At 36.5% G+C, this 17,953-nt stretch overlaps 1 protein-coding gene across 1 annotated transcript in view; it reads right to left on the bottom strand.

Moving 5' to 3' along the window:
- Positions 1–1,097: 1,097 nt before the first annotated feature.
- ytr (U4/U6.U5 small nuclear ribonucleoprotein 27 kDa protein yantar) overlaps positions 1,098–17,953 on the bottom strand; it is a 70,989-nt gene continuing 54,133 nt past the window's right edge. Inside the window, exon 3 of the mRNA XM_067770220.1 lies at positions 1,098–5,163. Within this exon, the coding sequence (XP_067626321.1) occupies positions 4,881–5,163 (283 nt within the window). The 3' untranslated portion in view covers positions 1,098–4,880. The remainder of the gene's footprint in view (positions 5,164–17,953) is intronic.

The following is a 17,953-nucleotide window of genomic DNA, read 5'->3' as shown; positions in this document are numbered from 1 at the left end:
TTATATTCTCCTCGCGCTCAATCAATACCAACCTAAGTGCAATACTAAACGTTATTTTATAAATTTTTATTTCCATTTTTGTTTTATTTTTAGGAAATATAATATATATGCACAATTGTAAGTAAATTATTTGTTCACTGCTAATTCACAATATAGCATCAGCTGTTTCGAAGTGAACTTTTGTTCCACCGAAATTGCCGATAGGCGGAAAAAGTTACCGCGTGAACTTCGCGATAAGGGTGATTGTGTTAATAGCTTTACGCAGTCATGCTGGCTTTTGGTTGTTGTTGCACTAAAGTCACTCTCCGAAGGTTTTGGAGAGTGTTATCGATGTTAATGGTCCTTTGCCAGATTTATGTAGATCCGGTACGTTCCGGTAACAAGCACCATTAGGCTACAAGCCAGAATATCTCGGGAACGATTTAATATGATCACATTGAACCTTCTAGGTCATTCCTCCTTCCACCCCCTAGTTCCGTGGAACTTGAGAGTCGACAGAGCCTCGTCTGCTAAAGAAACAGAATTGGCCACGGGTAGGTGAGGTTGACAATTGGGTTGGAGAAGCGTTGACAACACCTCGCTATCAACCCCTTGAATCATTTGGGTATTTTAGTCGCCTTCTACGACAGGCATACCAGGCTTTTAGTCACATTTCAGTTTTCATTGAAATATTAAAATTATGGAAAAGTTTAATTTATTTTTGATAATTATCAGTCTGTGAGCCTTTCTCTATACCAACGGTTTTCAAACTGTGGGTCGCCTGCACCAGACTTTGTGTGGATTTTTTTTTTTATAAAAAAAAAAATACAAAATGCTAACATTTAAAGCTCTACTTTATATTACTTGGCAGATAAGAGGTTTTTAAAAATTTTCTTTCCACACTGCTGTCAATTTAAAAAAAAAATTTATTTCCTCTCGCACCAAGGTTACTTTTCTCATGGATCTCCATGATGCTCAGGCTGAGAAAGGACTGGTGACCAACAACCCTTGGGATTTGAGAAGTATATTAGTTCTCAATTTGCGCTCTAATGTAACTCAATCTTAAATGTTTTGTGGGTATTCAGTTTCTCTTTCATATATTTTTTACACTTTTGAAATATAATTTTTATTTTTATTTTTATATGTTTAACTTAAACAAGCTAATATCAATTAAATACTTAAACTAGTTTTTTGAACATATTCTTTTATTTTAAACCATTCCCATAAATAAATTATTCCCATAAGAATATTACGATGTACGATTTATTCATTTCACGAATCAGGAAAACATAAATAAGAAAGTTAAATCAAAGTTAAAATGGTGTACAAAATGTGAGAGAAAACATTTTATTTTCTTAATATGAAAAATTAGTATTAATAATACTAAAAATAAGAGTGAAACTTAAAAAAAAAATATCCCTGCAATTTCGTTTAACTATCGCTAATTTGTGTATTTGTATGAGGTGGTGGATAAGCCAAATCATTATAAGTTGTATGCCAAATATTAACTATTGCGTTTTGTGTTTGTAAATATATATGTATGTATGCTTCTCTTTATAAGTTTATAAACAACTATAAATAAACTACATATGAGGCAATCGGCGCAAAAGTGGTATAACCCACAACTGATTTATATTGTGAGCTTTCAATACGATAGAGTAATTATGCATAAATTCATAAATAGATGACGTTTAAAATGTAATTTTTGCATTTGAGATAATAGCACGGAATTAGACCAAGAGTCACAAAATCTGAATTACCAATTCTTTAGTCATAGATTACACCACTCACGCCCTGAGAGCGTCATATATCGTTTCACATTTCTACTTCATTATGTACGTACGTATTGTTATATAAAAAGATAAGTGGTGTAATAACAGTCATATTTATTTACTAAAATGTTTACAATAAATTTTTTAATGATTGTAATTTCAAATATTACTGATGAGAAAGAGTTGAAGGAAGGAGACAGAGCAAAGTGAGAAAAGAGAAAGGAATACAGGACAATAAAAGCGAGAAACAAAGGAACAGGAATATAAAAAACTTGGGAGATAGAGGATAATTTTTACGGAAGATAGTTTTATAAATTTAACTGTCAAACCATTTTTTTATTTTTTGTATTGCCTTTCGAATCCCACCGCAATTCGCGACAGAACCGGTAAAATTGTTTAAGTTCAACTTGCGCAAATTCATAATTATAAACGATAAACAGGTTTTGGCGCAGTTAAGTTGATGGGAGTCAGCACAGCGTCCACAGCTGCTCAAAAGAAGCACGGAAGAGGGTGGAAAGACACACCATCTGACCAGACAGCCTTTATTCTTTTTTGTTTCCTTTGTCTCAGCCTTAAGTTTTATCTCCACTCTTGCCCCTTTTCTTTCCTTCCTCAAATGCAGATATGAACCTAAATTTTGTCCATGTTGCTGTAAGTGAGGGCGGTGGAAAGACTCCGCCCAAGAAGATAAGCTAGTTGGGGCCCGCGAGCATATCCTCTTGCTGCCACTTCTCACCAAAGAAACAACCAGCGACAGAATAGTGTTTTACCCAGAAATTATTTAATGTTTACTGAAACCCGGCAGCAAAACATTTCGGCTTAAGAGCAAAAAGCTTACTGTTAAGTAAAATAGCCAGACCCGTCTGCTTAAACTGTTCTTCCTATCTCCTCTTTCTCTTATTTGTTTCTTACATCAGTTCTTTATATGCATGTTTCTGTGTGGTGTAAGTTACTGTTAAGTTTTATTATTATTATTTTAAAAAATTTCTGTCTTTATATTTTAACGGCACTTGTGTGTGAATCAACTGCTCCAAATTTGTATTATTTTGAAATAACATAATATTATAAGTCACACATTGTAAAACTGTATATTTAAAGTTTTCAAATACATACTTATTTTTTATTTTGCTTTATGAATTTTTATAATTATTACCACTGTTACTATTATATAAAATTTTTTAGTTATTCTATTTTATCTTTTACTTTAATATTCATAAAAAATCCCTGGCTATTGCATATTTGGTCTATTGTAGTTGGGTTGTATTTCGGGGTTTTAAAGGAGTATATTGTATGGGGTATAGGATGAAGGCTAGTTATGTTGGGTAGGATATTTAAGGTAAAGGATATTTATTGTTATTTGTGTTGTGTATATATAGTTTGTATATTTGTAAAAAAAAATATTTTGATAAAATGTTGTACTATTGCAGTGTGTGGAGGATATTTGGGGGAAGTTTATGCATTTTATGCTTCCTGGGATATATTTGTGTGCTGAAACCTCCATTACTCATACTTAAACTAGCACAACTTTAGAACTACCGAACATAATCGCAGTGTTTTTTTATACAAAAAAAATGTAGGCATAGAGTTAAGAAGATATGCTTAAAATACACACAACTTGGTATGCTAAGTATGAGCAACAGAGGCTTGAAGTTATTTCTATTGTGTAATTATTACTGATTTTCAAATATTTCAAGTAATTGTTGTAAATTTTGTTTTCAGTTATGTATTGTGTAATCGAAGTTTTCGACATATATGAGCTAAATATAATTTTACGGAAAGACTTTTTGTAAGTAGTTTTGAAACACAAAATCAACGAACGGCTAACTTACCACAGCGAATTATGTGCCGTTAAAAGAAAAACACACGCACATACCCGACATTGAGCAGTCTAAAGGAAAACCGTTGTAGACTATACGTAGTTTCGAACCAAAAGTTTAATTTGTATCACCTCTGGCCGGTGATAACGTTTCTATCTATTTCTTGTATTGTTTTGAATAAGTAAAAAAAATAGCAAACGGTATGTTTGTTTTTAAATAATTTTTTGTAAAGTATTAGTTTTTTGATTTGACTGCAAAAAAGCTGAGTGCACTTTGGGCATTTCCAAGCATAGTGAAATTTATCGTTCGCCGGTATTGTGATTCTCTCCTCTCTTACACAATCTGGAGTTTTATTTCGGTTTTATAAAAATACAAAAACAAAAAATGTATTAAAAGCAAGAGTTCAGCATAGATTTTATACATAATATAAAATTTAATTCTTTCAATCATGCTTTTGGTCTTTAGAACGCCGAAGAAAACACGCATACTTAAACCCGGCCGCCATCTCAAATATGCTCTATTAGATACATAAATCGAAATCAGTGATGCCTTTCTACCGAACTTTAACAATGCGAAACTGCATATACATTCAACGGATATAGAGCGCCCAATTCCAAGATTTGGAATAGGAAACTCTATGGTAAGGCGTTATTTTCAACAAGTCTATGAGCTGAGATGCATCTCATATTTTAAGTACATTTAATCCAAAAATAAAAGACTTATAAACCTGCTGCCTCTTTCCCGTTAATACATTTACAATAATTGACAAAACAAATTGTCTAATTACTTTAAATATTTAAAAAAAAAAAAAACATAACAGAATCTATATGGCTAGCTCTCGTTGTATCAAATTTAAATGTGAAGAGTGAATTAAGGCTGCCTCAACAAAGTTTCCTCATTTAAAATCGCTTTCTCAATGCCCGGAAAAACTTTAAAAATTGTTGGTGATCGCGGCTTTCTCTTTGTTAGTATTTTCAACTCTTCACACTTAGAAAAATATTTCAACAATTATACTTCTTACATTCTAAAGCAAAAAAAAAACTTAAACATTCATCTGTTAATAAAATCTATTTATGTGTTCATATTTTAAATATTAATGAGGTATGTTGTGGTGGAAATTTGGAAAATCAAATTTTGTAAACCGGTCTATTGCAAAAAATTGCAGGATTGTCTATATGAGTATGCTCTGTTGTAGCAACAGACATGCTTAAAAATAAAAATAAAAATTGGTAACGCAGTGTACGTCGACATATTTCTTGGGATTGTGGTAGATTTGTACGCGCGTATCTCGTGTCGCTTTATCACAATCACGCTATGCCACAAAATCAAGCGGCCGATTAAAGCCACCTTTACGATTCATATATTGGCGATATTTACGTTTTAGGATTACATGCACTTCTCCGACATCATTACCTTCAACTTTCTTATTTTTGGTTGTGTCGAACGTGCAGAAACCCATTGTTTTTAACATTTCCACTTCTTCCGCCGATTTCCCCTCCAAATCGGCTTCTGTGATTTTAGGACGTTCACTCGCTGCGCCACGACGTCTAGACGATATTGAACCTGAGGTAGATGGATGGTCACGCGAACGTGATCTAAATATTGAAAGAAGAGTTAAATATAAAAGAAAACTAAAAAAAAAGATGTTTATACTTTAGTAGTACTGTGTGACACCAAAAAATACTTGGAAAGTCATACCATTTTTCTAGATCTTAAAAATCTAATAACTACTACATACAAGATTTTCCCCGGACACCCCTTAAATCGTGAGTTACGGGTAAAAATCTGGGTTTTCGTACCTTTGGATTCATACGAGTATATCACTTTATTGGTTATAAAGCGGTTTTCAGTTTCTCTCCGGATCTTATAAGAGATTTAGACCTTCCTATCAATATATACATATATCAACTAAGAAAACATAACACCACTGTGGAATTTTTTAATTCAACATTTTTCCCCTTTTTTGGTGTTTTTCAACTTTGGTGCTATGTGTATGCACTAATTTATAATATATATATAAGTGTTAAATTGTATCAAAACGACTAACAAAAAATCCTTTAAAGACTGATTATGACTGTTACTTTTGTAGTTATCAACCGATTTTAAACTTTCCGCCAGTTTTAGATAGACAAAGTTACGTTATTCCGACATACACACTTTTGGGTATATTTACAAAACAAACCAATGAATTAAAAAATGTATTATGGTCTCCTAGTTGATATATGTATATATCGTTCTTTGATCCGGAGGGAAACCGAAAATCGGTTTATAGGCCACAAAGGTATAGGCTCGCAAGGGTCCAAGTACAATAAGATCCTATATGATTTGTATAGTAGAAAAAACGTTACATAAAAGGTTAACGGTATAATATTCGAATATTATGGTAGGTAGGTAGGTGAAATGGCTGCGACCCTGGTCACCCAAGTAGCTATTTAAAGCCGTTTTGATGCCATATAACTCGTCTAAAACCTACGGAATGTTACGGTCAATGTATTACAACCAGCCAGAGTTGTTGATAAAATTAAGGATATTCGGGATTGCTATCACAGATAAACCTCTGCCCAAGGAATTTTAGTAGGGCTCTAGCTAGAGCCGTGCATTTACACATACAGTGTTCTACTGTCCCCCTGGCATTTGCATCTTTGCAGCTTCTGCAGTAGTCGTTATACGGAATGCCCATCTTTTCCGCATGCGTACCTACTGCCCTATGACCGGTGCAGACTGCTATCAGTTTGCGTGTTTTGGCCCTGGATTTGTTCAGAAGACTTCGTCCTCTTTCCATTATAGTTTGGCCAAATGGATTTTGATATTGCACAGGTGGTGATGTCATTCCACTTTGTTTGTGCTTTCTTCAAGTAGAAGCTTTGGATATTCCCCTTGGCTACTGCTAAGGGTATGCCTACTTCGACACTGGTTATTTCCTCGCTCATCTCCGATGAGCCCCTGCGTGCCAGCTCGTCGGCCTTCTCGTTACCCTCTATCCCCCTATGACCCGGGACCCAGATAACGCATATTAATATATATAAATAATTAATATCGAATACATATTATATATTGTAAAACATTATTCTAAACTATTTATTAAACATATTATAATAGCTTTTTTTTTACATGTATATATGTACATATACACTTTATATAAACTACTTGGTGTGTAACTTTATCTACACTTCTGAAATAGTTGCGCAAAAAATTAGTACTGCTCAATTTTAGTATGCATTATACTCAGTTGCAACTGAAATGTGCCTCACCATTATTTTGTCTCTCCCTACTCTCCACTTCTATGACCGAAAAGTGTGAGCCCGCAAGTGATTAAGGTATAGGTTATAGAGGGGTCTCCTAAACATTGTCTAAGGCTGGGTTTTTCAGAGCGAGTTTAGACTCCAGTTAAAGTTGACTAGAGCTACCGAACAAAGTGGCAAGGTTAAACTCTAGTCAACTTTAACTGGAGTTTAAACTCGCACTGAAAAACCAGGCATGATGATACGCGTTTTTCTTTACCCGCGAATGTAGTTGTATGTATGTACATAAATGTAAAAAAAACACGGCTAATATAATATGTAGCTGAAACAAATATACTCGGTACATGGATTATATGCTGAAAAATTAAGTATCAAATCAGGACGTAAATTAACGAAAGAACGAATTGGTACTTCCTCAAAATAAGGAAGGACACACACCTTTATTATATTGTAATGAATTAAGTGCAATTCCGCTCATTTTTTATTTTTTTTTACTAACGTTCGTGTCGCTAAACTGTTGAATAAATAACTCCAATATTCAATAATACAAAATGGTCTTTATTAGACTACTTTGAAAATACTTCACAATAACACTTATACTTCGCAACTGATAGCGTGCTTAAATCAAACTGATTCTGCTTACTCAGCTTTTGATCCTTTTATACTTTCTCCTGTGTCGTTCGCATACTTCTAAGCGTTTCTTCTTCTAGAATTTACTACTTGTTTACCAGCTATCAACTCACCAGCTATAAACTACAGATGCACGTTTATAGCTTCTCGCATCCATATGCGCGTGTATATGTGAGTGATACTTCCACCGATGATTACATACTTTGTGAGTATCTCAGATATATGCATGTGTTTGTGCATATCTCTCCGCTTCTTGTATGTACATATGTGTAGACATAATGATTGATTTGATTATGTAGATACAAGTGACTGCTTAGGATCGGCTTAGAGATGATAGTATGCCATAGTGTTGCTAATATTCGTCACACTGCCCTCCACCTAAGTCTGATCGTCGCGATCAGACAAATTTCCTGATCTAAATGCTGCTAGCATCTCCAAATGAACAACCCTTCTATTTCGTGGTTTCCCAATGGTTTGAATGCGGTAGATGGTATCACTGATCTTCTTCACAACTTTGTACGGGCCTTCCCAATTGCACCGAAATTTGGATGGAAAACCTTTCCGCCGGTGAGAATTGTAGAACAGTATCAAATCTCCCTCCAAGAAACCTTCGGAATTTTTGTTCTCGTCGTATGTGTTTCCCCTTACTACTCATTATCCTGGTTCGTTCCCTCACATTCTGTTGTTTGGCCAATGATCTACTTCGTAGAGCTTGCCCTTGACGGATTGGCGTCGCATAATCAGTATCGTTCCCACGTTTCACAACAGTAGTTCGCCCTGGCTTGAAACTACCCTCGCATTCTTTCTGGAAAATTCTTTCCTTCGTTTTTGTGCGTTCATTTAGTATTGTCAATTCCAGTGTTTCTCTCGCAGGTATCTTTGATTTTGCTTTGTTTTGCCCATTCGTTCCATCAACCTTTACCTTTGACTTTCGTGGTCTTTGTCGAGTCTTCTGACTTCATCAACAATCTCCGCCACAACGAATTTGTGTAGAACCATGACCTTTACAATTAAGACTTCACAGATCACTTCTCCCCGGACTTGGTTATACTCGCCAATGCCCGTACGCAACCTTGCTCCAGGTAATGCCTTTACTCTCCTGGTGACCAAATCAGATCGAATCAAGGAATGAGATGCGCCCGTATCTACAGTCAGTACACGTTCTTTGCCATCCACGTTCCCTCTGACGGTAAGACTGGTTGATTTCCTTCCAATTTGCGACACAGATATCACAGGACATTCAATAGCTGGAGCTAGCTCTCGATCGCTACATTTTTCTCGCTCTTGCTCATCCCCTCCAGCTTTATTATTAACACCACCCATGCTGTTGAAACCACTAGAATCAAGATCACAATGACTTGCAAAGTGACCGGGTTTCCCGCATTTGAAGCATTTGATAACTCTTTCACTACGCTTTTGCGATCCTTTCAGCGCCTCCAATATTGTGTTCACCCAGTCTGGCCTTTCTGCCTCCGCACGGAGTGCTTTGAACGCTGGCTTACACAGAAGCGATGCTGTTTCCTGAATCAGAGCATGTGATACCGTTTCTGTGAATGTATGTTTTGGGTTTGCGTATGTCGCTCGCTTCGTTTCCACGTCCCGTATGCCATTTATAAAGCTCTGGATTTTTACCCATTCGGTTTATTCCACGGGTGCGTCCGCATTCGCTAAATGTGCCAACCTTTCAACATCCGACGCAAACTCCTGCAATGTCTCATTCGCTTTTTGGTAACGGTTTTGCAACTCAATTTGGTATATCTGTTTTCTATGCTCGCTTCCATGTATGTACATATGTGTAGACATAATGATTGATTTGTTTATGTAGATACAAGTGACTGCTTAGCATCGGCTTAGAGATGATAGTATGCCTTAGTGTTGCTAATATTCGTCACAATATTTTATTTTTTATGGTTCAATAGCATTTTGCTTGGCCTATCCTAGGTGCAAAAGGTATATTTTTCCATTTCTATTTTTCAAAATGAAAGCAATGATAATGTGGTTTCGAACGTACGAAAAAATTTAGGTGAAATATCTTCATCCATTTTATATTAAAAATCGAGTTGCGATTTTACGATTTATTTCTTATTATTTATGTCCTTTTATTATTGTGGGGGCTGGCTGAACGTTTACTATTTTCGAAGAAACCATAACATAAATTCTGTAAGTTGTATGTGCTAAATGCATACATCTTTTTTATACTCAGTTGAGCAGAGCTCACAGAGTATATTAACTTTGATTGGATAACGGTTGGTTGTACAGGTATAAAGGAATCGAGATAGATATAGACTTCCATATATCAAAATCATCAGTAGCGAAAAAAAATTTGATTGAGCCATGTCCGTCCGTCCGTCTGTCCGTTAACACGCTAACTTGAGTAAATTTTGAGGTATCTTGATGAAATTTGGTATGTAGGTTCCTGGGCACTCATCTCAGATCGCTATTTAAAATGAACGATATCGGACTATAACCACGCCCACTTTTTCGATATCGAAAAATTTCGAAAAACCGAAAAAGTGCGATAATTCATTACCAGAGATGGATAAAGCGATGAAACTTGGTAGGTGAGTTGAACTTATGACTGAATAGAAAATTAGTAAAATTTTGGACAATGGGCGTGGCACCGCACACTTTCAAAAGAAGGTAATTTAAAAGTTTTGCAAGCTGTAATTTGGCGGTCGTTGAAGTTATGATGAAATTTGGCAGGAACGTTACTCCTATTACTATATGTATGCTTAATAAAAATTAGCAAAATGGGAGAACGACCACGCCCACATCAAAAAAAATTTAATATCTTTACAGTATATAAGTAAATTATGTCAACATTCGACTCCAGTAATGATATGGTGCAATAGAATACAAAAATAAAAGAAAATCTCAAAATGGGCGTGGCTCCGCCCTTTTTCATTTAATTTGTCTAGGATACTTTTAATGCCATAATTCGAACAAAAATTTACCAATCCTTGTGAAATTTGATAGGGGCTTAGATTCTAAGACGATAACTGTGAAAAAGGGCGAAATCGGTTGAAGCCACGCCCAGTTTTTATACACAGTCGACCGCCTGTCCTTCCGTTCGGCCGTTGACACGATAACTTGAGCAAAAATCGATATATCTTAACTAAACTCAGTTCGCGCACTTATCTGAACTCACTTTGTATTGGTGTAAAAAATTCCCGAAATCCGACTATAACCACGCCCACTTTTTCGATATCGAAAGTTACGAAAAATGAAAAAAATGCCATAATTCTATGCCAAATACGAACAAAAGGGATGAAGGATGGTAATTGGACTGGTTTATTGACGCAAAATATATGTAACTTTGGAAAAAAACTTTGCAAAATGGGTGTGACAACTACCATATTAAGTAGAAGAAATTGAAAAAGTTCTGCAGGGCGAAATCAAAAGCCCTTGTAATCTTGGCAGGAATACTGTTCGTGGTATTACATATATAATAAATATATATATAATAAATTAGCGGTACCCGACAGATGATGTTCTGGGTCACCCTGGTCCACATTTTGGTCAATATCTCGAAAACGCCTTCACATATACAACTACCACCACTCCCTTTTAAAATAATCATTAATACCTTTCATTTGATACCCATATCGTACAAACACATTCTAGAGTCACCCCTGGTCCACCCTTATGACGATATCTCGAAAAGGCGTCCACCTATAGAACTATGGCCCACTCCCTTTTAAAATACTCTTTAATACCTTCCATTTGATACCCATGTCATACAAACGCATTCCAGGGTTACCCTAGGCTCATTTTCCTACATGCTGATTTTCCCTTATTTTGTGTCCATAGCTCTCAGCTGAGTATGTAATGTTCGCTTACACCCGAACTTAGCCTTCCTTACTTGTTTTCCTTTATTTTTATTCGTCGGCCATCATATTCGCTCTATAAAACGCAAGCTTTATAAAATCAATTCTTTGTTCAGTGTTGTACAGATAGTGACAAAAATCTATTACGAAGTGTTTCATAACCGATCGAAATACCTAACCACCCAAACAATACCTTTCGTTCTAACAAGCTGTTGTTTCATTAACCATTAACGAAAATTTCCGACATTATTTACTTCTTGGTGTTTCTTTGCCTAAATTATCTGCTGCCGGGATTGTCTTTGTTCTGCCACAATTTAATGGTTCAATAATTATGAATCTGTGCTACAAATAGCTAGCAGTCATGGGAAGAAATCCATTGCAGTAAATCGAAGAGTATATCATCGGTCCCATGGAAGAAAAAACTCTCTTCTTCTCTTGTCGTAGAAAACTACCACAGTTCGATGTTCACGTGGAACACTAGCACTTTACAATTGTTTGTTGTTTAAAAAAAAATTATTACATAAATGTAAGGCCCGATAACCTCCGAAGATATTTTACGCCGAGCTTCTCTTTCAGTTGGCGTCGTGCTCCTTTTTAATTTTTCCTACAAATTGGTGGGACGGGCCTACTTGTTTTATGCCGATTCCGAACGGCATCTGCAAGGCAGATGAATTTTCACTGAGAGCTTTTCATGGCAGAAATACACTCGGAGTGCTTGCCAAACACTGCCGAGGGGCGACCCCGATTAGAAAGATTTTCTTCTAATTGAAAAACCTTGTTTCTAAAATTTTGATGTTTCTTTGCCAGGGGCGTGAACCCAGGATCTTCGGTGTGGTAGGCGGAGCATGCTACCATCACACCACGAGGTACTAAACTAAATAACAAAGTACTTTTTTCTAAGGCAGATATGTATGCAGTGCACGAAATAAGCTGTGGCCTTAGTTTTTGATTTAATTTCAGTTTTTTTTATTAAATAACTAGAATACCCGGCAGACGTTGTCCTGCCCTAAACTTGGCCTATCTGCATACATTTTAATAAGCTTTTTCCGTCTGACTCTGCCCTCCCCCCCCATTCACTTTTCCCTAATCCTTTTATTCACTCCTCCCTCCGTCTTTTTCGCTTCATCTGTCTCCATCTTCGTCTTATTCTATCCCTTTCTCAATCCCCTTCTCTCTTTTCTCTTCTCTCAATTCCTTTTCATTCTTCTGCATCCCTTATTGCCTGTCCCAGAGGGTGGTATGTTTTTTATTCCAGTCCAGTCCCAGTCCCACCCCGAGCCTCAGTCCCAGTCCGTCTCTGGATAATATATTGCTAAAGCACTCATCAACAGCTTTCATTTGATATCCATATTGTATAAACACTCTCTAGGCATTCAATGGCCCACGTTTTGGCCTATATCTAAAGCACTCATCCACAGATTTCATTTGATATCCATATTCTATAAACACATTCTAGGGGTAGCCAGGTCCACGTTTTGGCCTAAATATCGAGACCCTAGTCACCCAGGGGTATGAAAATTACCCTCTAATAAAGCACTCATCAACAGCTTTCATTTGATATCCACATTCTATGGGTACCCGGGTCCACGTTTTGGCCTATATTTCGAGACCCTAGTCACCCAGGGGTATGAAAATTACCCTCTACTAAAGCACTCATCATCAGCTTTCATTTGATGCTGTTACGAATATTAGCAAAACTAAGGGGTGCTGCCATCTATAAGCCGATGCTAAACAGTGATATCATGCACATCCATAGATCAATCATTATGTATCTACATAAACGTATCAATAACTGCGTCTACACATATGTACGTATACGAGCAGCGGAGAAGCAATGCACAAACACATGCATATATCTTATCTGAATTGCTCACAAGAGAGAGCAATAATTTGTGCAAGTATTACTCATATGAGAAGTTATAAGCGTAGTTATGGCTGGCGATTTTGTAGCTGAAACTAACTAGTAAGTTCTGGAATGGAAAAGCCTGGAAGTATCAATGAGAAATCAAAAAGTATAAAAGGCGCGACAGTAGAGGCGAAGAGTGAGTTTTATTTGAGCGAGCTATCAATCAGTTTGGTTATTAAGCAAGCTATTCGTTGCAAAGTATAAGTGTTATTGTAAAGTACTTTAATAAAGGTCATTTTTCCATTATTCAATATTTATTTATTTATTTATTTATTCAGTATATGAAGATACAGGTCTTACAGACTGCCAATAATGGTAGATACAAAAAATATTAACACAAAGATAACAAAATATACATGTAAATATATAGTTTACAATAAATAATAAGTTCTTATAACAAACAAATTAAAAACAATTAAATAGCTGACTTTAAAATATTTATAAAAGCGTCCCTACCATAGAAAAATCAAGCTCAATAGAAGATGAAATCTTATTGAATTCGTTCAGGGCACGTGCAATTGGCGCATTCCTTCCATAATTGGTTCTAATATTGATACCATAAAACGGGCAAACATTACGAAGATCCCTCCTTGGAACATTAAAATTAATTTCACCAAGAAGGTCAGCGCAGTCTACATCTCCGTGGATAATGCCAAACAAGAAAGTCAAGGAGAGAATAGATCTCCTGGCTTCCAGGGATTTAAGATTCAAAAGAAGTAAACGAGAAGTATATGGAGGAAGAGGGTATGTAAACCTTAATGACCGTAAAGCATACTTAAGAAAAACTTTTTGAACTCGCTCAAGCCTGTTGATTGAGAATTGTTGGAAAGGTCTCCAAATGATGGTAGCATACTCAAGATGAGAACGCACGAATGAGGAGTAGAGTACTTTTAAAGTATACGGGTCAGAAAACTTCGAACTATTACGCCGAATGAAGCCTAGCATAGCATAGGCCTTGGCAACGAAGCAATCAATATGGTTCACGAACATAAATTTTGTATCAAATACAACCCCAAGATCTTTGATTTTTTCAACAGTCTGCAACGTACTGTTAGCGATACTAAACGAACTGTTGAGATTTGAACGAGATTTTGAGTAGGTTACGTGGAAGCATTTATTTATATTTAATGAAAGATGAGATCTAATGCACCAGGAGTAAAGTTTATCAATATCAGCTTGAAGATTAATCATATCGTTTGCGGAATTTACAACAGAGTAAACTTTGAGATCATCGGCGTACAACAGAAATCTGGCGTAAGAGAAGCATGAGCTAATGTCATTGATGAATAAGATAAAAAGTAATGGTCCCAAAATACTACCCTGCGGGACGCCCGATGTCGCCAAAAAGGGATCTGATGATACCCCATCAATAGAGACGGCATACCATCTATTACTTAGATATGATTTTAGCCACTGCAAGAGGTTGAATGAAAGCCAAGGCAGTACAGTTTGTGCATTAGAACATCATGCGATACCTTATCAAAAGCTTTGGAAAAGTCGGTGTAAATACAGTCGACCTGAAGACCAGATGAAAAGGCAGATACAATATTCACTGAACTCCACAAGATTGGAAACGGTATAGCGACCAGAAACAAACCCATGCTGTCTCGGACAGATCAAGTGCTTCACTGAAAAATAAATCTTTTCCTTGACACCGCACTCAAATAGCTTAGAAACGGTGGAAAGCTTTGAAATTGGCCTGTAATTGCAGACATCAGTCTTACTGCCAGATTTATAAATAGGAGTTATCGAGGCGAATTTCCAAGCATCAATAAACTCACCAAAGCTAAGTGACAAATTGAACATGATCTCTAACGGGACAACTAGGGAAGTGCATCCTTTTAGCAAGGCAGCCGAGAGACTATCAATGTTATACTTTATATTCGTCTCAAAGCTTGTAATGTAGTTTCTGTAAAGAAACTTCTCTAGACAGTTGAAATCCTTCATATAATGTTTATATTTGGTAAGAAATAACGGGTTTTTGGTTCTTTTAAACTTTTTGAAGAACTTGTTTCTTAAATTCTTCAACTTTTTTAACCTTGTTGTGTACCATGGCAACCTATATGGTTTCCTTTTCGCAACTGGTACATGCCTCGTACACAGATCAAAGAGAGTCAACTTAAATATTTCAAAGCAATGACCAACATCAGAGATGGAAAGCAAATTGGCCCAGTCTATTTCAGCTAGATCCTGATCGAGTCTAGAAAAATCACACTTCGAAAAGTTAAATGAAAAATCATCAATTAAAGAGCGAGCTCCAAACTCATAAAATTCGAGTTTAAGAATTAGAGCAGAATGGTGCATATCCGTCGGAGCGAATGGCGCATGGCACTCAGAAAGATTAGAATTTATGTCATTACTAATAAAAATTAGATCTAATATTCTATCGAGCCTGTTTTTGAAACTATTGATTTGATGCAAATTTAGACTTAAGATATTATCTATAACGTATGACTCAAAAGACTTAGTAATATTATTAGGTAATAGGCCTGACGCAGAGTAACTATGAGACCAAGAAATATCACAAAGGTTAAAATCCCCTAAAACACATAAGTGATTATCTCCTAATTTATTTAAAACTAGGGACGATATATTGTTAACATGAGCTTTGTAAATTTCTTCCAAGCTGTTCGGCGGTATGTATGATGCAACCAGATATAGAGATCCAGACTGTGGAGAACCACGGACATTGACGCAGATCTGGTCAAGGATGGTATCAGAATTATCTAACATAATAAGGGAGGCATTATACTTGCGTTGGACAGCGATTAGTACGCCACCCCCTCTTGAACGCCCAGTTTTAGTATAATCCCTGTCCTTACGAAAAACGACGAATAGCTTGGGATCGAAGAACTCAGCGTCGAAGAAATCCGAGGTAAGCCAGGATTCAACAATGACAAAAATATCGTACTCCAATTGGCAACTAAATGCTCTCAAAATGTGCGATTTAGTCCTGATACCAGAAGCATTTTGGAAATACACTTTAAGCTGTTTGTTAATTATGTTCTCATTACTGCTGGAAGCTAGGTGAACTGGAGTTGCTTTTCCACTTGAGGAAAAAACGGAAAGGGCGAACATTCACACCAGCAGGTCACAAGTCTGGCGATAAAATTTTCTCATAAACAGCATTAGTAACGCCAAGCTTAAAGTTGACTTTGGTTATTGAGTCAACAGGTGTATCTTTCTTAGCGAGCCCTTTGCATGAAAAATTAGATCGATCAGTCTTCAGATGCCTTACCAGGTAGCTAATAATATCATTAGAAGAAACTGACGGCTGAAATGACGATAGATGAAGCCAAATCATTCCAACGACTCCCAACTCATTATTAGCATTAGAGCCAACGAAATTTGGCATACGACGCTTGAAAACTTCAGTGCTATCTTTCAGCGCAGAAGGGGATAAAGATGCAGGCGTAGAAATAGATGTAGGTGCAGAAGTTGTAATCCAACCGACAGTGCTAGGCTGCTTACGACGTTTGTATGTTTGTTTGGTATTAACATTGTTTTTATTACCAGCGCCATCCATACAGGTAACATTAGAGTTATTAGCCTGTGGTTTAAGAACCGAAGCAAACGATCTACCACTATTAGCAGAATTATTAACAGAGTTATTCTCATACGTTTGAGACACAGCTGTGGTGGTAGCATTGTTAATAGCTATTGGTACTGAAGAATTATGTTTGTTGTTTTCAACGTTCATAGCACTATTTTTAACAGTAGAACCAAAGAGGATAAATACAATAAGAGGCGTCACTCGTTATTTTTTTGGCATTTACTCGATGTATACTGAGAGGTAGCGCTACATTTTTTTTGGGCGAGATGTTTATAAATGTCTTCTATACATTTTCGTGGGGTATTTGTGTTTATTTTTCGACTGTATTTAATTAATTTGTTTAATTCTCTTTCTAAAAACCACAGTTGCACAAGGGGCCTACACGGCATGGATAAATGCGAGACAATTAAAAATGTCCCTCTCAGAAAACATTCGGCATCAATTTTTTCAATTTCCAGCGAGGTACTCGCCACAAAATAACGAGTGACGGCTCTTATTGTATTCATCCTCTTTGGTAGAACAAGCATCAAAATTGTTAGCCATAGCACACGTATTAGCAACTGCTGTATGTTTAGAAGCAGCAGGCAAAGCAGAAAGAATAACAACTTTTTCACTTGTCGTGTGTGACGATGAGGAAGTACCATTAGAATGAGCAGCACCAATTATACCCACATTCGAACGAACATTGGAAACAGCAGCAATGCATGACTCAGAGGAAGAGCGAGAGCGACAGGTAGCCAGCGGCAAGTTACAGAGCGCATTCTGCATAGAGCTTAACTTGCAGGTCGCTGACTTGTCGACGTAAACGATTACCTTCGTCTATTGATGTTTTAAGCAGACGTAAAATCTTCTCTTCATTGCCTTTTAGCACAGCAATATCACACACTAACGACTTCAATGTTTTTTCTATATTGCACAAATTATCGTGATTGGAGTTATTTATTCAACAGTTTAGCGAAACGAACGTTGGCAGAAGATTGCAAATAAGGGGAATTTCAGTAAAATTGTTACAATTGGTGTCAGAAGAGGAATTGTCGAATAAATTCCAGAAGACAACAAGGACATGGCAAAGTTCAGTGAATTGAAGATCTAGCAACTGAAGAAGAAGTTGGAGAGCCGTGGATTGAATACAAGCGGCGTTAAACTCGAACTTCAGGCACGGCTACGAGAGGCAATGGAAGCAGAAGGAATTGATGTGAACGAGTCCTGATGTCTTTTATCCTGATG

The sequence above is a fragment of the Eurosta solidaginis genome, chromosome 3 (genome assembly GCF_040869045.1).
Source record: "Eurosta solidaginis isolate ZX-2024a chromosome 3, ASM4086904v1, whole genome shotgun sequence".
In the NCBI taxonomy this organism is placed as follows: Eukaryota; Metazoa; Arthropoda; class Insecta; order Diptera; family Tephritidae; genus Eurosta; species Eurosta solidaginis.
This window is presented reverse-complemented; position numbering and strand designations above follow the sequence as displayed.